Source organism: Rhinoraja longicauda, chromosome 7 (assembly GCF_053455715.1).
Source record: "Rhinoraja longicauda isolate Sanriku21f chromosome 7, sRhiLon1.1, whole genome shotgun sequence".
In the NCBI taxonomy this organism is placed as follows: domain Eukaryota; kingdom Metazoa; phylum Chordata; class Chondrichthyes; order Rajiformes; family Arhynchobatidae; genus Rhinoraja; species Rhinoraja longicauda.
The window spans coordinates 60,759,568-60,783,824 of NC_135959.1; the positions used below are offsets into that span (position 1 = coordinate 60,759,568).

The following is a 24,257-nucleotide window of genomic DNA, read 5'->3' on the forward strand; positions in this document are numbered from 1 at the left end:
TAACAAATAAACAACTAATAATTTAAGTCATTAACCTTTCATCCGAGTTTTTAAGAAAGTATAATGGATAAAAGTAATTCTGCAATACCAAAGATAGTGAGGGGAAGAAAGAGCAAAATAAGGTTTGGATTGAATGAGATTAAATGGCAAAAGCTAAGATGGTGCAAGGAAAAGGTGGAATGGTGGTAATACAACAAGTAAGGATAGGTTTAGAAGCAAATTATTATTGGAAATCGTTGAATTTAATGTTGCAGCTGGAAAGTTGTACTGTGCCTAGTGGAAAAGTGAAGTAATGTTCATTAAGACAGCATGGGAAAGTATTCAAACAGTGCGGGAGGTTTATAAGGTCATAAGTGACAGGATTAGGCCATTCGGCACATCAAGGCTACTCCGTCATTCAATCATGGCTGACCTATCTCCCCCTCCATTCTCCTGCCTCCTCCCCATAACCCCTGACACCTGTACTAATCAAGAAGGGCGAGGACAAGAACTCATTGTGGGATTTGGAATAAAGAATTAAGTGACTAAAGTACTAGGTTCAACAGATGAGGACTGAATGGAAATGTTCTAAAAAGCTATCATCCATTTTGCATTTGGCTGTCTCAGTTTAGAGAAGATCCTAAGTTGAGCAGTGCACACTGTAAACTTAATTAATTTTTTTTAAAAACAGCAGATGCTCGAAAACTAAAATAGAACACAAAGTATGTAGCAGTCTGTGACGAGAAAAATGTCCCAGGTTGAATATCCTTCATGAGAACTGGGAGAGAGAAACAAAAGAACCTTGTTAAACTGCAGGAAGGGTGGGAGAGGAGGGTTTCTCTGATTAGTGTGTAATCAGAATGACAATGGGATAAACTATAAACAAGGCTATCTCCCAATGAATGAATGAGAACATAGACAAAGTAACCTGGGAGTTGCAAACTGTAGAGTAGGGTGACATGCCCTGCAGGAAAGACTGGATGTGTCCTCCACACCCTGAGGAAAATAAAAGAGAAAAAAGGGGAGAAAAAAAATCAATAAACAAGCTGGCGATAGACACAAAAAGCTGGAGTAATGCAGCAGATTAGGCAGCGTCTCTGGAGAAAAGAAATGGGTGATGTTTCGGGTTGAGACACTTCTTCAGTCCGAAGAAGAGACTCGACTGGAAACGTCACCTATTTCTTTTCTCCAGAGATGCTGTCTGACCCACTGAGTTACTCCAGCTTTTTGTGTCTATCTTCGGTGTAAACCAGCGTCTGCAGTTCCTTCCTACAGCATAAACACGCTGAGCCAGTTTCACAGATGGACAACTGATGCAGCTAAAAGTATAGTTTCCTGAAGATGCAGAATTCGGTATCATGTCCAGAAGGTTGCAGTGTAGCATGAAGGAAAATGAGTACTGTCCCTCAAGCATGCATTGGGCCATACAATGACAGTACAAGATTATGCACGGTGGGAGTGGGATGGTGAATTAAAATGGCAGGCAACATGAAGCTTGAGGTCACCCGTAGGAAGGAGCAGCTGGTTTCCACAAAGCCGTAACCCAACCCTGTATTTGTTTTGTCTGTAGTTGGTATTAGTGGTGCATAATGCCAAGGCTCACAACCTGGCAGTTGAGGGCTAACCAGCCCCAGATGTTACAGCAGCAGCTCCTTTTCTGCCATTGCGATAGTTTCCAGCCATGGGAAAGTCACGAGTGGTCCATGACTCTGGGCTCTCCACATATTTTATGTTCAATCAACAGGCAATGCAAGGTTGGAATTGCATTGCATGTTGTGCATCTTACAATATTGCACACCTAGGGCTTTGGCCAAAACTAGCCTGGATTGCATGAGTGAAACACTTTTACACAGTAGGTTTTCGAGCCCAGCAAAACTAAAAGGGATTTAAACGGCAAAATAAGCAACACGGTATTTGCATAATGTGCATATGGTGGGAAAGCAGTGAGAAAAGGAGTAAATCTTGGTTTGTAGTTATGTGGATGTCCTTCCACTCGAAACACCGAACAGGTGCAATGAGCAGTTTCACAAGCAATTGGTATGATGGCTTTAATTGAAAGGAGTTTGGAGTTCAAGGACAAATATGTATGTCATTAGTTGTACTAGTTGTTAGTGAGATAATAATTGAAATATCACATGCAGTTTTGGTCTCTGTTTCTGCAAAATAATTTACCTTCCTTAGAAACGCTGCAGTAGAGCATTACCAACTTGATTGTTGGATTGAAGTAGTTTATCTTTGGCAATATAGTGATTGTAATGGCCATATGATGATCAGACCAGCAGAATGAAGGGGGATCTTGAGGACAAACAGTAGATTCTGAGAGCATTTGATGAAGTGTTTGATTGAATTCAATTCAATTCAAGTGGATACTGTACAATTATTTCCTGGCTCTAAAGAGCATAGAATGTGGAACCATTACTGTGAATAAGGCATCAGTTATTTAGGATTTGGATAAGAGCTGAAATAATTTCACCAAGGAATATGGCTGTTCAATTGTTGAGTATATGCAAAACAGGTCCAGAGCTTTTTGGATTTTGGGGGATCAAGGAATATTTGGATATGGGAAGAAAGTGATTAAGATTGAGGATGTGTCATAGACAATAGACAATAGACAATAGGTGCAGGAGTAGGCCATTCAGCCCTTCGAGCCAGCACCGCCATTCAATGCGATCATGGCTGATCACTCTCAATCAGTACCCCGTTCCTGCCTTCTCCCCATACCCCCTCACTCCGCTATCCTTAAGAGCTCTATCCAGCTCTTAAGATTGATTGAATTGATTGACATGATTGAATGGTGGTTCAAAAGATTGTATGGCTTATGCCAGTTCCTAAATCTTGAATTGCAAGTTGATCTAGTTCATCTTAAATCGGTCCGACCTGGACAGGTACAACTTCACAGGGGTGACTAGAAATGAAAACCATTTGTTCATGAAGATTAGGGAAACCATCTGTGGTGCGCTGATCAATTATTGTCTTATTTTACTAGAAATCCCAATCTCCGTTTTTTCCACCCCAAAAAATAAACAAATTACTAAAGATATGACAACTGTCAACCTGAACTGTAGATCAATCCGAAGTATGGACTCGACCCGAAACGTCACCCATTCCATCTTTCCAGAGATATTGCCTGTCCTGCTGAGTTACTCCAGCATTTTTGTCTATCTACAACTGTCAATTTTGAAATTGATGTTAATGCAAAGTGTTGATGAGTCTCCCTTTTGTTTTAGCTAATATAAACAATTAGTTTAGTTTAGGTTAGAGATACAGCAGAGAAATAGACCCTTTGGCGCACCGAGTCCGCGCTGACCAGTGATCCCCGTACACTAGCACCATCCTACACTGGAGGGACAATTTACAATTTTACCAAAGCCAATTAACTTACAAACCGGTGCATCTTTGGAATATGGGAGGAAACCGGGGCACGCGGAGAAAACCCACACGATTACAGGGAGAACGTACAAACTCTGTACAGACAGCACTCGTAGTCAGGATTGAACCCGGGTCTCTACCGCTGTAAGGCAGCAACTCGACCGCTGTACCACTGTGCCGGCCATTTAAAATGTGGACACTTTATGTATATGGACTGTGGGTGTGGAAAGAGATTGCATTATAACTGCATCATGTTGTTACCTAATTGGGAAAGAATTAAAATAGATAAAGGAATAAAATAATTATATTCATGAAATTACGAATAAAAATCTTCATTTAAATCCTGAGAGGTGGAAGATCACATGGAGTGAGCTGTGGAGCATGGAGTCAAGTATGTTGAGCTTTATTATCAGAGCCACATGACGTTCTTCCCTCTCCCACAAACCTAAATCATTGGCTGGGAGAGGATCCAGCCTGCCCCCTGTGTGCAGTTCCAGCAAACCTCAAGCACATCCTGGTTGGTTGTAAGACCAGCCTAACACAAGGCAGATACACCTGGCGACACAACCAGGTGCTGAGGTGTTTGGCAACTGAACTTGAGTGCAAGAGAGTTACCACCAACGCCATGCCTATCAATGCCCAGCTAACATTCAAGCAAATCCCATCCTTCATCCGGGAAGGAGAGAAACGGAGGACTAACCCCTAGCCTCTCAACTCATGCCCACTGAGCGCAGCCAGGGACTGGGAAATGCGGGTTGACCTAGGCCAGAGGCTTTCCTTCCCAGTTGAAATCGCAGCTACCAACCTGCAACCAGACCTCGTCCTCTGGTCCAGCTCCTGTCGGCGTGTTTACATCATTGAGCTGATGGTCCCCTGGGAGGAGGCTGTGGACGAGGCATTTGAAAGGAAAAGGCTAAGATATTCCAACCTTGCAGTGGAGGCAGAGGAGCGAGGTTGGAGTGTGTGCGTCCAGTGGAGGTGGGGTGCAGGGGCTTTGTAGCCAGTTCCACCGCAAGGCTCCTGAGGGAAGTTGGATTCAGAGGGCAGGCCCAAAGGAGGGCAATCAAAGAACTTGCCAATGCCGCCGAATGGAGCAGCCACTGGCTGTGGCTGAAAAGAAGAGATGCTGTCTGGGCTGCCATGTGACCATCTAGAGGCTAACCATAAGACACGCACCCAGGTCTGGTCACCCTGCGGTGGGCTTGCCTCGACTGAGGGTATCTTGTGATAAAAGGCCAAAACACCCAGTGACGTTGAGGTACACAACTGAAGATGTGTCTGAATGGTAGCAACATCACCTAGTGGTCACCCCCAAGAACAACACCAGTCAATTGTAGTGCAAACCTTAGGGATTGTAACATCTAGTCCTACTAATCAATCCAAAATTCACTTCATTAGTACTGCAAATAAAACTATACAAAGAATGCTACACAACACAGGTTCTTTCTATTAAACTAAACTAATAAGTGGTTTAATGGTTTTAAACTAAATAATGGGGGGGGGGGGGGGCGGGCTCAAATGAGATAGACAAGGATGGAGTTAAAGGGAAAGAGAATATAGGAAAAATTAAGAAACACCCCAGAATTAACGGGACAGAAAGCTCACGAAGCAATAGGAGAGAATGGCCAAGTGTAATAGGAATCGATGTGAAAGCTGAGACGAACAAAGGATTAAAAGTACTATATATGAATGTGTGAAGTATAAGAAGTAAAGTGGATGAGCTTGAGGCTCAGTTAGAGATTGGTTGGTATGACATTGTGGGGATTACAGAGATGTGGCTGCAGCAGGATCAGGACTGGGAACTGAATATTCAGGGTTATATGTCCTATAGAAAGGACAGGCAGGTGGGCAGAGGAGGTGGGGTAGCTCTGTTGGTGAGGGATGGAATTCAGTGAGGGGTGACATTGGGACTGACAATGTAGAGTCACTGTGGATAGAGTTGAGGAATTGTAAAGGTAAGAAGACACTATGAGATTTTTCTACAGACCCCCAAACAGTAGCCTGGATATAGGGTGCAAGTTAAAATTGTCATGTAACAAAGGTAATGCCACTGTGGTTATGGGGGATTTAAATCTGCAGGTAGACTGGGAAAATCAAGTTGGTTCTGGACCCCAAGAAAGGGAGTTTGTAGAGTGCCTCCGAGATGGATTCTTAGAGCAGCTTGTAATGGAGCCTACCAGAGAGAAGGCAATTCTGGATTTAGTGTTGTCCAATGAACCAGATTTAATAAGGGAACTCAAGATAAAGGAACCCCTTGGAAGTAGTGACCATAATATGATTAGTTTTAATCTGCAATTTGAGAGGAAGAAGGTTAAACGAGGAATGTCAGTGTTGCAGTTGAACAAAGGGGACTATGAAGGCATGAGAGAGGAGCTGGCCAAGGTCGAATGGAAAACAATCCTTGCAGGAATGACGGTGGAACAGCAATGGTAGGAATTTCTGGGCATAATCCAGAAGATGCAGGATCATTTCATTCCAAAGAGGAAGAAAGATTCTAAGGGGAGTAAGAGGCAAGCGTGGCTGACAAGGGAAGTTAGAGATGGAATAAAACTAAAAGAAAAGATGTATAACACAGCAAAGAGTAGCGGGAAGCTAGGGGATTGGGAAACTTTCAAATGACAACAGAAGGTAGCAAAATGGGCAATACGGGCTGAAAAGATGAGGTACGAAGCGAAGCTGGCCAAGAATATAAAGAAGGACAGTAAAGGCTTCTTTAGGTAAGTTAAGAGAAAAAGATTAGTAAAGACAAATGTGGGTCCCTTGAAGGCAAAAACGGGTGAAACTATTATTGGTAACAAGGAAATGGCAGAAGAGTTGAACAGGTACTTCGGAACTGTCTTCACTAAGGAAGACACAAACAATCTCCCAGATGTACTAGTGGACAGAGGATCAAGGGAGACAGAGGAACTGAAAGAAATTTGCTTTAGGTGAGAAATAGTATTGGGTAGACTGATGGGACTGAAGGCTGATAAATCTCCAGGGCCTGATGGTCTGCATCCCAGGGTACTCAAGGAGGTGGCTCAAGAAATCGTGGACGCATTGATGATCATTTTCCAATGTTCAATAGATTCAGGATCAGTTCCTGTGGATTGGAGGGTAGATAATGTTATCCCACTTTTCAAGAAAGGAGCGAGAGAGAAAACAGGGAATTATAGACCAGTTAGCCTGATATCGGTGCTGGGGAAGATGCTGGAGTCAATTATTAAAGAGGTAATAACATTTGGATAGCGGTAAAAGGATTGGTCAAAGTCAGCATGGATTTTTGAAGGGGAAATCCTGCTTGACTAATCTTGTGGATTTTTTTTGAGGATGTGGCAAGTAAAATGGATGAAGGAGAGCCAGTGGATGTAGTTTATCTAGACTTTCAGAAAGCCTTTGGTAAGGTCCCACATGGGTGGTTGGTGAGCAAAATTAGAGCACATGTTATTGGGGGTAGGGTATTGACATGGATAGGTTGGCAGACAGGAAGCAAAGAGTAGGAATAAACGGGTCCTTTTCAGAATGGCAGGCAGTGGAGTGTGGAGTGCCGCAAGGCTCGGTGCTGGGGCCGCAACTGTTTACAATATATATTAATGATTTGGATGATGGAATTAGAAGTAACACTAGCAAGTTTGCGGATGACACAAAGCTGGGTGGCAGTGTGAACTGCGGAGGATGTTCGGAGGTTGCAGGGTGACTTGGATAGGTTGAGTGAGTGGGCGGATGCATGGCAGGTGCAGTATAATGCAGATAAATGTGAGGTTATCCACTTTGGCGGCAAAATAAGGAGGCAGATTATTATCTCAATGGTGTCAGATTAGGTAAAGGGGAAGTGCAAAGAGACCTTGGTGTCCTTGTACACCAGTTACTGAAAGTAAGAATGCAGGTGCAGCAGGCAATGAAGAAAGCAAATGGCATGTTGGCCTTCATAATGAGAGGATTTGAGTACAGGAGCAAATAAGTCCTTCTGCAGTTGTATAGGGCCCTGATGAGACCACATCTGGAATATTGTGTGCAGTTTTGGTCTCCTAATTTGAAGAAGGACTTCCTTGCTATTGAGGCAGTGCAGCGTAGGTTCACGAGGTTAATCCCTGGGATGGAGGGACTGTCATATGAGGAAAGATTGGAAAGACTGGGCTTGCATTCACTGGAGTTTAGAAGGATGAGAGGGGATCTTATAGAGACGTATAAAATTATAAAAGGACTATGCAAGCTAGATGCAGGAAAAATGTTCCCAATGTTGGGGGAGTCCAGAACCAGGGGACACAGTCTATGAATAAAGGGGAGGCCATTTAAAACTGAGGTGAGAAGAAACTTTTTCACTCTGAGTTGTGAATTTGTGAAATTCTCCGCCACAGAAGGCAGTGGAGGCCAATTCACTGGATGAATTTAAAAAAGAGTTAGATAGAGCTCTAGGGGCTAGTGGAATCAAGGGATATGGGGAGAAGGCATGCACAGGTTACTGACTGTTGATGATCAGCAATGATCACAATGAATGGTGGTGCTGGTTCAAAGGGCCAAATGGCCTCCTCCACCTATTTTCTATGTAAAAAGAATGGAAAGTTTTGTGCCATCTATAAATTATTAATAATCCAGCATCTGTCTGAAACTCTGTTCAGTTCAATTTTCATCATCACAGACAAATGTACAATTTAAGGGTTGCTTTCGAGGCCACATCAAACTGACTGGTTCAGTGCCTTCTGACTCATTGAAATGGAGAAAGGTTGAATCGATTATGTATGCGGCCAACAATTCATTCCTGAACTATGACTTTGATGTGACGCCATTTAAAAAAAAAAGAAACCTACGATATATACCAGGCTTGAATAGAGATGCTCATAATCACGGAATGTTTTCATGTGATAACTAAAAATTAAACTCTTTCCAGTCACAAAGGGGTCAGGAGAGGAGTGAGAGTGAAACTAATTTATCTGAAAAGCTAGAGGCCTGATGTGAATGACTTTCAATATCAGGGCTTTCGAGTCATAGAGTCATACACATGGAAACAAGTCTTTCTGCCTAACCTGTCCATGCCGACCAAGTTGCCTATTTGAGCTCGTGCCATTTGCCAACATTTGGTTCATATCCCTTTAAACCCTTTTCTATCCGAATGTATTTGAAATAAAATAATTTATTAATTTATTAAAAAAATTATTCAAAAATTATAAAATAAAATAAAATAATTTTAACCACCACTGTAAATTCCTCTGGCAAGTCATCCTACCCTGGTTTAACTTACAAAAATGTAGCACCTCTCATTTATCTGAGTTAAAATCTGTTTGCCATTCCTCGGTCCTTTTTTCCTCAGTTGATCTAGATCTGGTTGTAACTTTCTTCTTTCCATCCACAAGCTTACCAATCATGTTAACAACATTGTCATCAAAATCTTTATCATAGATGCTGAACTACAGTGGGCGCAACACTGATTCCTATGGCACATGGCTGGTTGCAGGCATGAAAACTGAAAAACCACCTTCTACTACCACCCTCTGTATCCAAATAGCTAGCTCACTCTGGATTCCACATGATCTAATCTTCTGGACCAGCCTACTATGCAGGACCATCATTCTATTGATGTAAAATTGCTATGTAAAAAGGTAGGACTGGGCCACAAGTTAAAGTTTAAAAAAAAAGGAACTTGTCAAAAGCTTTGCTAAAGTCCATATATACAACCTCTACTACCTGGCTCTTGTCATTCCTCTTTGCTACCTCTTCAAGAAACAATCAAATCCATGAGACATGATTTATCACGCACAAAGCATTGCTGACAATTCCTAATTATTCCTCGCCTTTCCGAATGCAGGTTGATTCTGCCTTTTGGAATCTCCTCCAGTAAATTCCCCACCACTGATGTCAGGCTCAATGCCCTGTAGTTCTCTGGCTTCTCCCTACAGCCCTTCTTAAATAAAGGAATGCATTATCCAACCACCAGTCTTGGGGCACCTCACTTGTGGTTAACGATGGTATAAATATCTCTGCCAAGGCCAAGATTTCTTCCACAATGCCCGAGGATGCACCTGCTCAGTCCTTGGAGATTTATCCAGATTGATGTGCTTTCAGACTGCCAGCGCCCCTTGTAATGTGGGTATGTTTGGAGACATCACTATTCCCTTTCCTGAAGTCCCTAACTTTCCTAATTTTCCAATAAGCGCAGATGAGATATATTCATTTAAACCCTTGCCCATCTCTTATGGCTCCATACATAGGTGATCTTTTTTTTATCCTTAAGGGTACTATGCTCTCTCTAGTTACCTTTTCCCTTTTGTATACTTATGGAATCTCTTAGGATTCTCCTTTACATTTCCTGTCAAAGCCATCTCATGTCTATTTGCCCTCCTGATTTCCTTGTTAACTGTATTGCTGCATCCTCTATACTTCTCATGAATTTGCTTTATCCCAGTGGCCCAGAGCTGAGTTATGCCTCCTTTTGCTAGCCTTGCCCTTCCTTCACTAGCAGAAAAAATGAGGTATGCCCCTGAACTCTCCCTAACTCACTTTTGAATGCTTCCCACTTGTCAGATGTTACTTTTCTTGCAAATAGTCTCTCTCATCAAACTTTGTAAGTTCCTGTATAATGTCATCAAAATTAGCCTTGCCCGAAATTAGGACTTAACTTGTGGACCAGTCCTGTCTTATTCCATACCTGTTTTGAATTAGTAGAATTGTGGTAATTGGTCCCAAAGTGTTCCCACACTGACACTTAGTATAAGAAAATAACTGCAGATGCTGGTACAAATCGAAGGTATTTATTCACAAAATGCTGGAGTAACTCAGCAGGTCAGACAGCATCTCAGGAGAGAAGGAATGGGTGACGTTTCGGGTCGAGACCCTTCTTCAGACTGATGTCAGGGGGGGCGGGACAATGGAAGGATATAGGTGGAGACAGGAAGATGGAGGGAGATCTGGGAAGGAGGAGGGGAAGAGAAGGACAGAGGAACTATCTAAAGTTGGAGAAGTCGATGTTCATACCACTGGGCTGCAAGCTGCCCAGGCGAAATATGAGGTGCTGTTCCTCCAATTTCCGGTGGGCCTCACTGTGGCACTGGAGGAGGCCCATGACAGAAAGGTCAGACTGGGAATGGGAGGGGGAGTTGAAGTGCTCGGCCACCGGGAGATCAGTTTGGCCAACGCGGACCGAGCGCAGGTGTTGAGCGAAGCGATCGCCGAGCCTGCGTTTGGTTTCGCCGATGTAAATAAGTTGACATCTAGAGCAGCGGATGCAATAGATGAGGTTGGAGGAGGTGCAGGTGAACCTCTGTCTCACCTGGAAAGACTGTTTGGGTCCTTGGATGGAGTTGAGGGGGGAGGTAAAGGGACAGGTGTTGCATCTCGTGCGGTTGCCGGGGTGGTTTGGGTAGGAAGGGACGAGTGGACCAGGGAGTTACGGAGGGAGTTGACACTTAAGTCACTTGTCCAATCTTATTTCCCAGTAGCAGGTCCAATGTTGCCCTCTCTCTAATTGGGCCATCAGCATATTGCCTGTGAAAAGTTTATTAGACTAACTTAACACATTCTGCCCCAACCAAACCTTTAGTATGATGGCAGTCCCAGGCAATATAACCCAAATATTCTTACAGTTATCTGTGATGTGTTTGCATATTTGCTCCTCTAATTCTCACTGACTATAGAGGGGCCTACATTGCAATCCAATCAAAGTGACCACCTCCTTATTTCTGAGTTCCACCCCAGGCCGCATGTTCCAAATTCCATCTTTCTGTATTTTAACAATCTATCATTTTACAAAGAAGGTAGCTTTGCACAACCTTTCACACCTGTTTGAAAAACTGATGACATGGCACTGTTTCAAAATGTGTGTATTCCAACCAGAAGTGTGAGAGTTGAAATGTTTCATTTAACTCAGTCTATCAGTGTTACTATTATGCTGACACTTGCTATTACTACAGCACCGCATCAACTCTGTACAGCTGCAATAGGGACCATGTCTGGCAATCTCCCAGAACTAAGAACTGCAGTGGGAATTGTGCCAGTCAGTGACTGTAGCAGGGAAACTAGTAGGTGAATTGAGGATTAGGCAGCAGTGCTGGAGAAGATGATTGTAAAAGATTTATGCTAACATGTTTTGGATAGACTTGTTCCAGGAAATTTTGAATAGGTAAGAAAAGAACATTTATGCTTGAAATGTATTGGTGTTGATTTTTTATTTCTTCAGAAGAGAAGTAGCAAAGTAAATTCTCTTTTGTGAATAATATATGGATTCAATGTGTGCAGACTGGAGGTCAAAGTCCTATTGTAATTCAAAACTGCTTCATTTCCCCCTCTTCATTTGTGTTTGCTCTTGTGTAAACATAGGTTACCAATTAACCACATCCTTTTACAAAATGAAAGTGAATAGTTTTAATGTCGCTGGATAATTTTCATAGTTTAGTGTAAATGAGTTCTTTGCTATTTTAAGTTGTTTCTGAGTATGAGAAACAAAATTCCAGCATTATTTAAGATACTTGCACAGTGTGTTGTCGGGAGATCGGATAAGACAACTTGAGGTATTACATCTTGATGAGCACTGATGGGCTGAAGGATCTTCCTTATTTTTAACTATCTCATGATCTGTTATTGGCTAAGCTTACCTAGTTCTCTTTGTTTATTATTTTAGTCACAGCTTTTGAAGAAAATTATGTTTTGAGCATAATATAGACACAAAATGCTGGAGTAATTCAGCAGGACAGACAGCATCTCTGGAGAGAAGGAATGTGTGATGTTTCAGGTCGAGACCCTTCTTCAGACTGAGGGTCAGGGGAGGGGGAAGACACTGAGATAAGGAAGTGTAAGGTGTAAGAACAAGACATCTAAGGGGGTGGAGGTCAAGGAAAATGTAGAGTAGATCATTGTTAGCTAGGAGAAGGTAACAACAAAACAAACAGATAAAATGTAATCAGGAGCAGTCAGACTGGTCGTAGAACTGGGAAGGGGAGGGATGGAGAGAGAGAGGGAAAGCAAGGGTTACTTGAAGTTAGAGAAGTCAATATTCGTACCGCTGGGGTGAATACCAGATATTTTGAGCATTCCATATAAACTTAATGAATGAGAAATTACCAAGTAACGAAAAAATAATTTTTAACATATACCTGAGTTTGGTAGCAAACTGTAACAGGAGTACCAAAATATCTTTTGCACTTTGAAAGTAAATAATTATATTTTTCAAAAGATTAATTCTAACAGCTGCAATGAACGCATGAAAAACATGCCACAAATAACTGCTCCTTTAGATAAAATGAATGGAGAACCTGTACCTAAGATTGACATGTCTACTCAATGCCATCAGGAAAGCATCAGTTATTGTAAAACACTGAAATAAAGCAAATTTAATAATGAACGAGGTTAGTTAATCAATGAGGGACTGAAACTGATGCCAGCACGATGTCTTTCAAATAGTTACTTTGTAAAGAAAAAAGTGTTCTGGCTATTAAACAATGAGTGAGAATTATTGCACCTAATTCTGCTGGATGAACTGATATAATAGAGCACAAGATTGCATTTGCCACTTCTAGCTTTCAAAATAAAGTTGATAAAGTTCTGTTGATTTTCCACTTTATTCATGCCATTACTTCCATTGTTTTATTGATCCAATCCAGTTGTTCTCAACCTTATTGACTGAAAGTTGCACATGTTCACACTGTCACTATGTACCTCTCCCTCCCGCCCATAAAGAACACCAGGTGACATAATGGGCAGCATTAAGGAGTTGGGGCTGCCAGGGCACTGTAAGCAACCCCGCAATTGAAGCAATAGCATATTGACTGTAGTTTTAATTTATACTTTCAAAATGAACTTTTTAGCTATGTTTCTTCAATTGTATTAAAATAGAGTGGATCTCCCATAATCTTTGGTGGCTTCAACCACAAGTTGATAATCATTGCTCTAGCTTATCCTTCTGTTATGATATTTATCCGATGATTTCAGCATAATATGTTTGCTGAGGGTTGCAAAAATATTTCAAAAGAGTCCACAAAATGAATCTGGAAATCCTTACAAAATGAATCTGGAAATAGGTATTACCTCTCTTTGAATTGGAACTGCATTGAGGAAAAAAAACATGTTTTTATTCCGTAAAACATGTTTTCAAAACTACATAAATTATCAGTGACCTATTCCTGTAAAGGCTAGTGTACTGGTTTAGACAATATTTACAACGTGGGATTCAGTTGAAAATCCCAAAGTGTTTAGTAATTAAAAGATTTTTTATCCCACAGTGAAAACACTTTTCCCAACATGAATAATCTTATTTTAAATTAGTAAGTAATGGGTCATCAGCAGAAATTCTTGCTCAGGATATCAAGGTTCAGTGCAGAAATAAGGTTGTGGAGAGTAGGACGATTATTGTGTAACCAATGTGTTTGTAACTTTTTTCCCCATCTCTGACTGTTAGAATGCAAGAATGATGGGATGGATCTAATGATGGGCTACGGGCCAGGCTTGACGCTGCCCTTCCTCTGCCTCGTCCTCCTGCTCTTCCAGCTGTTTGGCTCCAGTTGCCAGGGTCGCCAGTTTCAAGAGCCAGTGTTGTCCGCAACCTTCCAGTTTACGCACTCCCTGTACAATGCTACAATTTACGAGAACTCTGCTGCAAGAACCTATGCCAACAGTCAAGTTAAAATGGGAATACGTGTGACAGATCGATCGTGGGACATTAAATACAGGATTATTTCTGGAGATGAGGACAGCTTCTTCAAAGCCGAAGAAATGTTACTTGGAGATTTCTGCTTCTTTCGGATAAGGACTAAGGGAGGCAATTCTGCCATATTGAACAGGGAAGTACAAAATCACTATTTGCTCATTGTAAAAGGCACTATCAGAGGGGAAGCTTTGGAGGCATGGACGAAAGTGAATATCCAAGTCTTGGACATGAATGATTTACGGCCTTTGTTTTCTCCAACAACATATTCTGTAACTATTCCAGAAAACACACCTCTAAGAACAAGTATTGCCCAGGTGACGGCGACAGATGCGGACATTGGATCAAATGGAGAGTTTTATTATTATTTTAAAGATAGAGTTGACATCTTTGCTGTTCATCCAACTAGTGGAGTGGTTTCTTTGAGTGGCAGATTGAATTATGATGAGACAAACCAATATGACTTGGAAGTTTTAGCAGTGGATCGTGGAATGAAACTTTATGGGAACAATGGAGTAAGCAGTACTGCAAAACTAGTCATTCGCATTGATAGAATCAATGAGCATGCACCAACTCTAAACGTGGTGACTCACATTCCTTCCTTGATGGACAATGATCCGACCTACGCAATTGTCACAGTGGATGACCTGGACGATGGAATTAACGGGGAAATTGAATCGATATCCATTGTAGCGGGTGATCCTTTAGAGCAGTTCCATCTTGTTCGAACCGGATCATCTGGCAGAGAGTTTGGAATAAAGGAAGCAAAGAAAATAGACTGGAAAGATTTTCCCTATGGCTACAACCTTACCCTACAAGCAAAAGATAAAGGAATCCCTCAGAAATTCTCTGCAGTGAAAATAGTACATATTAGAAATACGGAAGAAGATGAAAACCAAGTGACATTTGAAGAAGATCTCTATGAAGTGGAACTGAATGAATTTGCTCCTCCAGGAGTGGTGGTAGTTGTTGTTAAGCTGAAGCCAGAGCCTTCGAATGTGGAATATAAATTAAGTGCAACTGAAGATGCTCATCTCTTCCACATTAATCCTCAAACTGGTCTGATCACAACGGCACAGCACATAAGCACCCTTGAGAGAGAACACTTTGTGTTAGAAGTGGTGAGTAATGTCAATGACATCAAAGTGCGTGTCATTGTAAAGATCGAAGATGCCAATGATCATACCCCAGAATTTCAGCAGCTATCGTATGAGGCATTTATCAATGAGAGCGTGCCTATTGGTAGCAGTGTGTTAGTTGTTTCTGCCGTGGACAAAGATCAAGGAGAAAATGGATACGTAACATACAGCATTGGCAGTCTAAATTCATTACCTTTCACAATAAACCAGTTTACTGGCATCATCAGCACAAGGGAACCATTAGATTTTGAGTCCTCACCTCAGAGTTACAGGTTTTTTGTCCGTGGCTCAGACTGGGGATCACCCTACCGATGTGAGACTGAGGTGAATGTTACAGTGTTTATAGAAAACATTAACGACAATAAACCCCTGTTTGAAAAAGTGGACTGCCGAGGCATGATTTCCCAAGAGTTCCCCGTCGGCGAACAAATAACTGCTGTTTCAGCGATTGATGTTGATGAGCTGGAATTGGTAAAATACACAATCATTTCAGGGAATGAGCTTGGATTCTTTGAGCTAAATCCTGACTCTGGGGTGCTTTTCTTAACAAAACCATTGGATAGTGCAAATCCAAACGATGGTTTTTTTTCACTTCAGATAACAGCTTCGGATGGGGAGAACTTAGCTGATCCAATGTTCCTTAACATTTCTCTGGTGCACGGTAAATTGACTGCGAAGGATTACATCTGCAAAGAAACGGGAGCTGCTCAGAAATTAACAGAAAAATTACTCAAAAGGGCTAAAATAAACACCAAATCAACAATGGAAGACTTATTCCTCGACCTCTACTCGATTAATAGGCAATCCCCAGAGTTTGATAAATCCTTTCCTTCGGAAATAGATATTAAGGAAGACCTTCCAGTTGGTGGTACTGTTGTTAAGATCACAGCTTCTGATACAGACAGTAGCTTTAATGGAAAAGTAGTGTACACCATTTCTGATGGCAATGAGGATAGTTGTTTTAATATTGACTTGGAAACCGGATGGATAACAATTCTGATGCCTTTGGATCGTGAATTGACTGATAACTACATTCTGAACATCACAATTTATGACTTGGGATCTCCCCCCAGGTGTGCCTCGAGACTCATGGTTGTCCATGTCCAGGATGCTAATGACAACAAGCCTCAGTTTCTGCGAGAGAGTTACTCTGTCACCATTCCAGAAGATACACTGGTCGGTACAGAAGTAGTTCAGATTGAGGCCACCGATAAAGATCTGGGTCGAAATAGTGAAATAAGTTATACACTATTAACGAGCACTCGCCTGTTCGCTATTAACTCTTCAACTGGTGTTGTTTATGTGACTGGATTGCTTGACCGGGAATTACTTCCAAATTGTATATTAAAAATAGAAGCCCGTGATCACGCTGAGAGTGGTCAGCAACAGTTCTCCGTGATGACACTGAATGTAATATTTGCTGACGTCAATGACAATGCTCCCCGTTTCGTTCCTTCAAGTTACTTCGTTAAGATACTCGAAGATATGCCCGTCAGTGCTGTGGTCATGTGGTTGGAAGCTCATGATCCTGATCTTGGCTTAGGTGGCCAGGTGCGCTACTCTTTGGGAAACGATTACAATGGGAAGTTTGAAATTGACCGAACCAGTGGAGCAGTGCGTCTGTCCAAAGAGCTAGACTTTGAGAAGCAGCAGTTCTACAACCTGACAATTCGTGTTAAAGATAAAGGGCGTCCGATATCCTTATCTTCAACGTCATTTATAGAGATCGAAGTGGTTGACGTGAATGAAAATCTTTATGCACCACGATTTACAGAGTTTGCTAAGATGGTGTCCGTGAGGGAAAATGCGCCAATTGGTACAACAGTTGTGCAGGTGATGGCCAAAGATAATGATGAAGGAAGGGATGGAGAGGTTCAATACTCCATCCGGGATGGTAGCGGCCTAGGACGTTTCACAGTCAATGAGGATACAGGTAGGACTGTGCAGGTCAAAGATTCATTGATCATTTGCGTTGTATGTGATGTAAGACCTGGAAGATTCATTTCATGGTTAACGTAAATAAAGTTAGTAATTGGCATAAATATTCAAATATATGTATGAAATATTTAAGTAGTCCTATTTGCTTTTTGTCAATTTTACTATGAATTGCAAAGTGTACCAGCATAAGTTATACATTAAAATCTTGATCAGGTTGACAATATTTAATGTTCTTGTATAAAGAGTATTTGGATGAAAAATTAGTTCAAATAATGCAGATGTTTAGTTAAAAAATCAGAACATATGACATTTTAGTAAAGTTCCCATTTATCTATCTATCTATTTATCTATTTATTTATTTATTTATTTATTTATCTATTTATTTATTTATTTATTTATTTATTTATTTATTTATCTATCTATTTATCTATTTATTTGTTTATTTATTTGTTTATTTATGTGGTTAGACTATTAATTCTTGAAAGTATTTTGATGGTAGTGGATGTTTGTTCACGATTATATTTGGTGCATATTTACTGCATTTACTAATTGTTCAAAACTGCTTTGTTATGGATAGTGCAGTGTCGAGTCAACTGCCCCGCACTAAGTATTTGTGATTGTACCCAGGGTGCTGTAATACTACACAGCATAGAATTCCAAATGTACAGTCAGTAGAAAAGAGAAAAAGCTCCAGTCTTAGGTGTCCTCAAAATCCATGCAAGTCTGTGGTGTGATACAGAAGATTAAATAAAGCTTGCAATGTTCGTTCAAGGCTTATCTGACATGCTAGATATTATGCACGCATACATTCTTTTTGTAAAATGTTTTTTCCACTATCATATTGCTGAATTAATAGTTCAATCTGGTTTGATTCTCGATCAAATTAATTGACAATAAGTAGTTGTCCATCTTTATCTTTAATCGGCAAATAGCCAAGAATAAAAGCACTGGCATTTGATGGTTTCCTTTAATGCTCTTGGCTCATAGTGTTAGTAATTACTTGTTTTTTTTTGTCAAGGATGTGTTCCTCCATCATGAAGCCCTCTTCTTCTGACAAACATCGCCTTGACAACTTACTTTCTAACTAACACAAGTTTTGCCAATCACACTAAAATATACTTTACATTAGCATTTTTCTTAAATGTTTTGGCTGATTTTATGAATTGTTAGTAGCAATGTTGAAAGCGCTCTTGAAAGAGAGAAAGCTGACTTGAAAGAAATCCAAAAGAGTCCTTTTGGATTGCATCTGTTTGTAAGCACTTAAATTCTGAACAATCACTTAGTTGGCCAGAGATGAAAAGTAGTATTACTGTGACCTGTAGTTTGACAGCTTTTCATTTACTGTTGTGCAGTTGTTCAGTCAGTTGTCTTATGACCCAACGGCTGGTTTGTGCACAGTAATTCTACAAAGAATATCCTGGGCAATTAAGAAGAAGGAATGCCAAAATCAAAATTCTATTAAGTTCCTTCAAAGTTCTATAATTCATGCTGAGCTTTGAATTTTTAAATTTTCTTCATAAAATGTAGGGCATGTCTTTGAAGCGATTTAAAAAACAAAAATTAAGCCAGCTCCCAATTGATTTTATGGTTGCTATAACTATTGTTAGCCCATTTTTGATATTTGCAGAGTTCAGTGTATACTGCAGTTTTAATAGTTATTAGATTCAAAGTCTTGAGAGGTTTACTTTTCTTGCCGACTTTCAACTTGGCAAGACTTGGGCTTGAACTGGACTCGCTGTATATCCTGGGGTCCAAGAAACTACATTCAGAACTACTGACAGAGGAAGCCGGCTATGCAATTAACAATTCCTGTTTTCACTTAAGTACTCTTTGAGGCAAAAGGAAAGAATATATTAAACACAGGCACACAGTTTTTGAATGACAGTGTTTCGTTGTTTTTATTTCCAGTATCTCCAGTGAAATAAAGTATTTGTAACCTTAAGAGAACCTTTTACACCTTCAGCAGGCACCAAGTGATTTCACAATCAATTAGTTAATTCACTTTTTAACATTATCATTGATTTGAAAGCAAACACAACAACCAAATTTTAGAAAACTACAAACACAGTAACTAATCTATTTTGGTGTTGTAAGTTTGTGTGTTGAAAATTTGCCAGTATACCAGAAAATTGATGGTCTTTTAAATATACTGTGTAATCTTCTAAATCCACATGACAGATGCTGTTTTAGTATTCGCACCATTTAATTCATATTCTATGACCTGGCATAGTTGTCATGGTGCAAATTTGTTGACTTGGCCTAAGAACAAATTAAATTTGGGCTAACAAAATCTGCATCTGTGAGTGTGTTGTTGGATGGATTGAAAGCATACACAATGGAAACTGTGCTCAAAGGCATTACTTTTTGAAGAGTAAATTAATACCCTACTAGTACTCACCCAGCAAGAGTCAAATTCATCTGCGACAGTAATATTATAGCAGTTCTTTTTAATCTCATTTTGGAAAAAGCAGTGCCTACGGTGAACACTTTGACCTTAACCAAGCTCCGTGTAAGTTCACCAGATATAATTGGCTCTATACTGGGCAGTAGCTGGTAATAATAAGATATTCATTGGGAATATTTGTAAATTGTCTGGTACCTTATCTGCAAGAAATTGCATTATGTTAATCTGTGTCAATCAAAGATGAAGCCTAGAAATTGAAACTGGAATTAAATTAATTTGATGTAATAATTCCTACTTTATTTCCAGGCTTGATTGGTTTTTAATAAATCAGAATGTATTTTATTCATTTAGTTCCCGGCTTCCAACATGACTATTGCTGCATTATTAATGAAGGATATCGAGGTCCAAGTAAAGATGCAGAGAAAGTTTATTAGAATGGTACCAGAACTGAGGATACAGGAAGTGGGGTTTTCACTGCAACAGAGAAGTTTGAGGGTCAACTTAATAAAGGTGTTTAAAAGCTTGATGAGTTTTGTTGATTATTTAAGACGGAACTGCATTTCATAGCAGATGAGCTGGCAACTAGAGGGCACTGTTTTAATTGTTAAAAGTGCAAAGGTGACATGAGATAAAAAAAGAGAAGTGATTGAACTGTTTTTAATGCGGTACACACTGTTTGAAAGGGCCATTGGAAGCTGATTCATTCATAACATCTGATGGGAATAGGAAAAAATACTTGAGGGGAAATATTTTGTGGACTAATGGGGAGGAAAACTGGAATGGGACCAATTGATAGTGTTTGCAAACTGTGGACACAGACATGAATGACACAGTACTTCTGTGCTTGATCATTGATATTCTTATTTTTGACTTAGGGTTTCACATTGCAGCACGCTATGCTGCTTAAATTAGGAGGATGTTTAATACAATATGTAGTTTAATTATGCATCCATTTACAATATGCATAAATGTATGTTTTATGTTGATTAATTAAATAATGAGACTAGAATAGTGATTATTTTCAGTTGATTAATAAAATGACACACATCTTGTCAGTTGACCAATTCAATTTTGTGAGTACAAAAAAATAATTGTTTCACATATTTGCTTAACAAGAATCTAAGGTTTAACCTCTAAGGTGTTCAATTTAAATTTCAATATTTTACAAAGGAAAACCAAACTAATGCTTATTCATACCACACCATTTGTAATGTCAGGATATCACAAAGTTCTTGGAGCTAATGAAATATTGTTTGCATAGTAGGAAAATGTACCAGCCAATTAACTTGGAGCAAGATCCTTAAAAATGGTGGCGATAACATAACATTTCTGACTAGATAATCAGCTTTAGTAAAATTAAAGTATAATATAGGACACAACAGGAGTCACTTGCATTCCTCTTCAAGTAGTGCGATGCATTTTTATTCCACCTGAGACAGTAGATCATTTAACATTTCAACCAAAGGATAATACCTTTGGTGCAACTTTTCCTTATGAATTTATGTGCTGGTTCCTGGGCCTTGAATCCACGATCATCTGACTCAAAGAAAATGAACTATCACAGAGCTCTGGGTGACAGCAAAGTCATTGCATTTTGTTATTTTGAATTCATGGTTCTTGGCACAGAGAAGCAACTGACTGTGTGGATTAGAAACCGTAGAATTGAGGCCCTAAAACATGTCAGTTATTAGTGTTGATTTCCAATAAATATTTTGGACCATTTTTGGATTAGCACCTTCTTGCATGTTATTTTCTTGGCAATGTATGTTCCAGGAGGAAATATTGATATCATATAGTTCACAGTGTGTATTCCAGGTTGAATCTCCAGTGCCATAGTGCAGTATTTGATGAATGTCTCATGATATTGATTCTGGTAGTTGTTGAATTTATAGGAGGAAAGAGAAATTGCACTCTTCTATCTGGGGCAAAAGAGTTCCTTTGTCCTAATGAATGTTTAATTGAAGTATTTCAGCAAGTATTGGGTAATTTATATTGTGGAGGTTTAGCTTTTTAGCTTTTAAAGAAGGGAGATATAGACTTAATTGGTAGAAATTTAACTTCCTGAATTGAAATGGATCAGGCTCAAGGTAAGGCAGTAGATCTTTTGGGTGCAATTAAAATGAAAACGACCAAATCTGAGAAATAAACCTTGACTGATTTTAGCCAGCAGTATTAGCTAGATGTTTCCCTTGTCATTTTTTAATGAGGGAAACAGGGTACCATCACATAGTTTTTGCAAATCATGCTCAAGTTTGCTTAGAATAACTGAACATTTATTGTTGTCATCTCATGAACCCATACAGCTGCGACAAGTAAGAATTGTATTGTTGTAATAATGAACATCGAGTGCATATGACAAATAAACACTCTTGTTATCTTGAACTAATTAATTGACTTGTCAGTATTTGAAAACTGTCACTGATTTAGAAAGAAAGATATAAAGGTGAAAGCAGCTTGGTGAAGTACAATTAAAGTTTATGATTTTTGAGTGTTTCCATGATCCTTCTACAACTCCCCCCCCCCCCCCCCCCCCATCCCCACCCCAACAAAAAATCTACCAAAACATTATATAATATCATTATTATATAATGTTTTGGTAGATTTTTTGGTGTTTTATGTCTAAAACTCCAGCATTACTGCAATATTTTGTGCAAAGTGAATTAACTACATTTGACAGCACATCTGTAGAGCTGTTTATTTGCTCAGCGTTTCAAGATTGTTCTTCATAAAAACTTCATTACAATCTTTAAAAAAAAAACACACACAAAAAATACTGAGATAATCTGAAATAAAAATTGTAAACTCTGGAAATAATCAGCAGATCAAGTATCATCTGTGAAGGGAGAAACAGAGTTAACATTTTTGGTTGATAACCCTCATCAGAACGGCAATCTAGTATCTTATTTTACCTTTACATTTGGTTGTAAATATTATTCATTTAAGTAAAATACCTATTATTGTCAGATTGTCATATAGCTGCCCTTAACCTTATTGCCTGCAATGTATTTCCAGAAATATTATCTAAACTTGCAGCTGTTCTTTATAATAGGCACATGGATCCCAAACAAAACCCTGTTGTTGCATGTGGATGCAAAGAATATCTCTCGGTGCGAAGGAGAAATACTTGAAATATCTTTCTCTGATTATTATAAGTGGATTTGTATTTAGAGTGGAAAGAATGGCTTGCCATGTGAATGCCTTGGTATAAAGGCCATTAGAATTTTTAACACCAAGTCTTCCACCAACTGTCTCTGAGCAGCTGAATTCTTTCTTCTTGGGTCTCTGCCAGTTTTTAAATGTTCATTATGAGGGAGATGAGCTCATCTTAAACAATTTTTCTTTATTATCCACTTTATCCATCGATAACACTCTTGACTGTATTTTAGAAGGTAGGGTGTTAAGCCCCAACGCAAGACGTACAGCAAAACTTGCCAAACTGTACCAAGGAACAAAATTAAATTTAACATTGAAGCCTGTCAAATCTAAGCATGTGCTACAGAATGACAATGGTAGAGTATTGTGTTTTTAAAGACACTGCCCTCTTGATAATCATGATATGCTAACCCGTTGTCAGACCTTGTGTCTTTTCCCATCTTACTTTCCCACTCCACTTTTTCCTGACTTCTGTGGAAAGGTACTTCAAGGCATGTGGTAATTTGATCTTGAACCTAGGTGTCCATAAAGTGGTCACGGGGCCTCCTCAGACAACACTGAACTGTGCCCGAGTTCGTGAGAGTGACGTGGACACAAAGACCAACTTCTCGGTCCATGTTGCTATATTCCTTTACAGTGTGGAAGGAGGCCATTTGACCTATTGATTCTTTTCTGAATTACTCAGCAATTCCATTTCTGGCAACTATCCCCAATTTCTGCCACTCATCTTTTTGAGGCTAATTTGTAGTCAATTAACCTACCAACCCACACATGTCTCCGAGATGTAGGAGGAAACTGGAGCACCCTGAGGAAACCAGATTGGTCACAGGATGTGCAACGTCCATTCATACAGCACCAGAGGTCAGGATTGAACCCAAACTGCTGGTGCCGTGAGTCAGCGCTCGAGAAGCTGCAGCGCTGTTTTAGTTTGAAATAGTGTCGTGAGATTGCTTGTGTGAAGCCAAGGCTAAGCACTCTCCGAATGAACATTCCATCCCAAAAGTGATCTCCCCTTGCACAGCACTTCCTCGGCAGGGCTCCAGAGTTTCAGCCCAGATGTGGTCTTGCCTGGAATGTGAGCCTAGGTAGCCCTCCTGTGACTTGACTAATAGCTGATTTACACACCATCTTGTTCTCACGTTTACTGGCTCCCAAAGCCACTTTCAATGGCAACTCAATGAAGGATTTTGTAATTAAAAGCAAATTTACCAAATGTAGTTGTGATGGATCATATAATTTATATGCTGCTGTAACATTTTTTTTCAGTAGATTACATCCGTTCTTGCTATCATTTGATTATTACACTGGTTGAACATTAGGAGGTTGTTTGGAATATGTGCATTCCTTGGCTCATGCCACATGGACAGGCTATGCTAGAAATTGGAGATCGCCCGTTTCTAACCTGCAAAGCCATTGTTTTGTTTTGCACCATAGCCAAAATGATCTCAGCCAAAAAAGTGTTTAAAACAGCATTAGAGTGGTTTACATCTAGAACTTTGCACTAGCCTAGACTGTTCCCGTGGGGTTGCTCTGAGATTAGTGCAGCTGCAGATAGTTGGCCATGAACCATGAGCGGTGGCAGCCGCTGGAGATACGACTCCATGGCAGCCAGACAGCAGCAGCAGCAACACACAAGCAGAGGAGGGAGAGACAGCAGGGGGCAGGG

General features: G+C 40.1%; 1 protein-coding gene across 8 annotated transcripts in view; it reads left to right on the forward strand.

Annotated features, from left to right (window-relative positions):
* LOC144595325 (protocadherin Fat 3-like) overlaps positions 1-24,257 on the forward strand; it is a 588,884-nt gene that overhangs the window by 170,602 nt on the left and 394,025 nt on the right. For all 8 annotated transcript variants that reach the window (XM_078402696.1, XM_078402698.1, XM_078402695.1 and 5 more), the window contains one exon: positions 13,712-17,029. In XM_078402696.1, the coding sequence (XP_078258822.1) occupies positions 13,729-17,029 (3,301 nt within the window). In that variant the 5' untranslated portion in view covers positions 13,712-13,728. The remainder of the gene's footprint in view (positions 1-13,711; positions 17,030-24,257) is intronic.